This window comes from Nanorana parkeri, unplaced genomic scaffold (genome assembly GCF_000935625.1).
Source record: "Nanorana parkeri isolate BGI_ZX_2015 unplaced genomic scaffold, ASM93562v1 scaffold2136, whole genome shotgun sequence".
NCBI classification, from domain to species: Eukaryota; Metazoa; Chordata; class Amphibia; order Anura; family Dicroglossidae; genus Nanorana; species Nanorana parkeri.
Window position 1 is genome coordinate 189782 of NW_017308404.1, and position 4559 is coordinate 194340.

General features: G+C 52.7%; 1 protein-coding gene across 1 annotated transcript in view; it reads right to left on the reverse strand.

Moving 5' to 3' along the window:
• Window positions 1-4559, reverse strand: part of PIK3C2A (phosphatidylinositol-4-phosphate 3-kinase catalytic subunit type 2 alpha) — a gene marked incomplete at its 5' end in the record, with an annotated part of 40727 nt that overhangs the window by 25323 nt on the left and 10845 nt on the right. The window contains 2 exon segments of the mRNA XM_018572803.1: window positions 422-589; window positions 4310-4432. Of these exon segments, the coding sequence (XP_018428305.1) occupies window positions 422-589; window positions 4310-4432 (291 nt within the window).

Sequence of the window (4559 nt, forward strand, 5' to 3'; positions counted from 1 at the left end):
AAAAAAAAAAAAAAATGTAAACTAGCCCCGCCCTAAGGCCAGGTTCCACAATACGCCCCCCAGGGGGAGTAAATCTGGCCCTGCACTGTGCCCTTGGACAGCTCTCCCAGTGCCAGGTGCACAATAAATAGCTCCGCCTCCACCCACCATTGTCCAATGAATGGTACCCGCTGTTGGTCCGTTTCTGGGTGATCTGGATAGAAGTCCTCCCTGGCCGCATCGAAGAGTTTAGAGAACAGAAACATATCAGAGTGACTTCTGCCGGGAGTCATCCCGTCACATAGAAAAGGAGACCGCCTGCTCCACCCAATGCGGCCATGACACTCTCTGATTGATGGGGATCGGCAGGAAGGGGCCATTCTGTCCGGTAACATCCCCCGCACAGATCTCCATGTACAGGAACACCTCATCCATCACTTACCTCCTGAAGCTGAACAGCGGTAAGGACACTTGTCCCAACATCTCCGGTCCCTTCCTCTGCTTGTTGGAGTCCGGGGAGCTCCCGCCGCTGGGATTCAGGATGCCGTAGAGGCGGAGCTGCAGGATGGACTCTAATGGCAGCTGTGCGATCTGTATGGGGAAAATGATCCTACAAAACATACGAGAAACCCCGATATCCGTGATCAGAGGACCGTGCGTCACCGAGAGATCCCAAATCCCAGAGATCCCAAATCCCACAGACAGAGATCCCAAATCCCACAGACAGAGATCCCAAATCCCACAGACAGAGATCCCAAATCCCACAGACAGAGATCCCAAATCCCACAGAGATCCCAAATCCCACAGAGATCCCAAATCCCACAGAGATCCCAAATCCCAGACAGAGATCCCAAATCCCACCGAGATCCCAAATCCCACCGAGATCCCAAATCCCACAGAGATCCCAAATCCCACAGAGATCCCAAATCCCAGACAGAGATCCCAAATCCCACAGAGATCCCAAATCCCACAGAGATCCCAAATCCCACAGAGATCCCAAATCCCACACAGAGATCCCAAATCCCACAGAGATCCCAAATCCCACAGAGATCCCAAATCCCACAGAGATCCCAAATCCCACAGAGATCCCAAATCCCACCGAGATCCCAAATCCCACAGAGATCCCAAATCCCACAGAGATCCCAAATCCCAGACAGAGATCCCAAATCCCACAGAGATCCCAAATCCCACAGAGATCCCAAATCCCACAGAGATCCCAAATCCCACAGAGATCCCAAATCCCACAGAGATCCCAAATCCCACAGAGATCCCAAATCCCACAGAGATCCCAAATCCCACCGAGATCCCAAATCCCACAGAGATCCCAAATCCCACAGAGATCCCAAATCCCAGACAGAGATCCCAAATCCCACAGAGATCCCAAATCCCACAGAGATCCCAAATCCCACAGAGATCCCAAATCCCACAGAGATCCCAAATCCCACAGAGATCCCAAATCCCACAGAGATCCCAAATCCCACAGAGATCCCAAATCCCACAGAGATCCCAAATCCCACAGAGATCCCAAATCCCACAGAGATCCCAAATCCCAGACAGAGATCCCAAATCCCACAGAGATCCCAAATCCCACAGAGATCCCAAATCCCACAGAGATCCCAAATCCCACAGAGATCCCAAATCCCACAGAGATCCCAAATCCCACCGAGATCCCAAATCCCACAGAGATCCCAAATCCCACAGAGATCCCAAATCCCACAGAGATCCCAAATCCCAGACAGAGATCCCAAATCCCACAGAGATCCCAAATCCCACAGAGATCCCAAATCCCACAGAGATCCCAAATCCCACAGAGATCCCAAATCCCACAGAGATCCCAAATCCCACAGAGATCCCAAATCCCACCGAGATCCCAAATCCCACAGAGATCCCAAATCCCACAGAGATCCCAAATCCCACAGAGATCCCAAATCCCAGACAGAGATCCCAAATCCCACAGAGATCCCAAATCCCACAGAGATCCCAAATCCCACAGAGATCCCAAATCCCACAGAGATCCCAAATCCCACAGAGATCCCAAATCCCACAGAGATCCCAAATCCCACAGAGATCCCAAATCCCACAGAGATCCCAAATCCCACAGAGATCCCAAATCCCACAGAGATCCCAAATCCCAGACAGAGATCCCAAATCCCACAGAGATCCCAAATCCCACAGAGATCCCAAATCCCACAGAGATCCCAAATCCCACAGAGATCCCAAATCCCACAGAGATCCCAAATCCCACAGAGATCCCAAATCCCACAGAGATCCCAAATCCCACAGAGATCCCAAATCCCACAGAACCATCTATACTATGGAGACAGCAACCTTCTATCTGACCTCCGTCCTTCCCCTCAGTCTTCTATCTGACCTCCGTCCTCCCCTTCAGTCTTCTATCTGACCTCCGTCCTCCCCTTCAGTCTTCTATCTGACCTCCGTCCTCCCCTTCAGTCTTCTATCTGACCTCCGTCCTCCCCTTCAGTCTTCTATCTGACCTCCGTCCTCCCCTTCAGTCTTCTATCTGACCTCCGTCCTCCCCTTCAGTCTTCTATCTGACCTCCGTCCTCCCCTTCAGTCTTCTATCTGACCTCCGTCCTCCCCTTCAGTCTTCTATCTGACCTCCGTCCTCCCCTTCAGTCTTCTATCTGACCTCCGTCCTCCCCTTCAGTCTTCTATCTGACCTCCGTCCTCCCCTTCAGTCTTCTATCTGACCTCCGTCCTCCCCTTCAGTCTTCTATCTGACCTCCGTCCTCCCCTTCAGTCTTCTATCTGACCTCCGTCCTCCCCTTCAGTCTTCTATCTGACCTCCGTCCTCCCCTTCAGTCTTCTATCTGACCTCCGTCCTCCCCTTCAGTCTTCTATCTGACCTCCGTCCTCCCCTTCAGTCTTCTATCTGACCTCCGTCCTCCCCTTCAGTCTTCTATCTGACCTCCGTCCTCCCCTTCAGTCTTCTATCTGACCTCCGTCCTCCCCTTCAGTCTTCTATCTGACCTCCGTCCTCCCCTTCAGTCTTCTATCTGACCTCCGTCCTCCCCTTCAGTCTTCTATCTGACCTCCGTCCTCCCCTTCAGTCTTCTATCTGACCTCCGTCCTCCCCTTCAGTCTTCTATCTGACCTCCGTCCTCCCCTTCAGTCTTCTATCTGACCTCCGTCCTCCCCTTCAGTCTTCTATCTGACCTCCGTCCTCCCCTTCAGTCTTCTATCTGACCTCCGTCCTCCCCTTCAGTCTTCTATCTGACCTCCGTCCTCCCCTTCAGTCTTCTATCTGACCTCCGTCCTCCCCTTCAGTCTTCTATCTGACCTCCGTCCTCCCCTTCAGTCTTCTATCTGACCTCCGTCCTCCCCTTCAGTCTTCTATCTGACCTCCGTCCTCCCCTTCAGTCTTCTATCTGACCTCCGTCCTCCCCTTCAGTCTTCTATCTGACCTCCGTCCTCCCCTTCAGTCTTCTATCTGACCTCCGTCCTCCCCTTCAGTCTTCTATCTGACCTCCGTCCTCCCCTTCAGTCTTCTATCTGACCTCCGTCCTCCCCTTCAGTCTTCTATCTGACCTCCGTCCTCCCCTTCAGTCTTCTATCTGACCTCCGTCCTCCCCTTCAGTCTTCTATCTGACCTCCGTCCTCCCCTTCAGTCTTCTATCTGACCTCCGTCCTCCCCTTCAGTCTTCTATCTGACCTCCGTCCTCCCCTTCAGTCTTCTATCTGACCTCCGTCCTCCCCTTCAGTCTTCTATCTGACCTCCGTCCTCCCCTTCAGTCTTCTATCTGACCTCCGTCCTCCCCTTCAGTCTTCTATCTGACCTCCGTCCTCCCCTTCAGTCTTCTATCTGACCTCCGTCCTCCCCTTCAGTCTTCTATCTGACCTCCGTCCTCCCCTTCAGTCTTCTATCTGACCTCCGTCCTCCCCTTCAGTCTTCTATCTGACCTCCGTCCTCCCCTTCAGTCTTCTATCTGACCTCCGTCCTCCCCTTCAGTCTTCTATCTGACCTCCGTCCTCCCCTTCAGTCTTCTATCTGACCTCCGTCCTCCCCTTCAGTCTTCTATGTGACCTCCGTCCTCCCCTTCAGGACAAGCAGAGACAGCACAGAGGGTGAATCTCCCAAACAGGGACACCAGCACCAACGGAGGTCCTCATAGGAGGGTCAATAAACACCTGACTGCCTATCTTTGCAACAGGATGCACCGCCCTCAATATCTCTATTATAATAGTAAAATGCTGCCAGGGGTTCTAACCCGTCTCTCGTCCCTCCACATCTACAATAGTTTGTCCCTCTCATACACTGGAGGACAGGAGACTCTGCGAGGGCCACTCTGGGGGCCACCCCGGTACTTACAGCTCGTCCCATTTCACCAGGTAGAAGAAGCTCTTGTACGTTCCCACTTTCTTGGACTGAACGGGTTTGAACAAATCTCTTCCATTGTACAGCAGGGAGCACATTAAATAATACTTCTCAAAGCTGAAACAGAAGAGAGGAGAAGCGGCCAATCAGAAGCGGAGAGGAGAAGCGGCCAATCAGAAGCGGAGAGGAGAAGCGATATGGTATGGGTACAGAGTCCCCTCACCACAGACATCTGAGGCCCCCG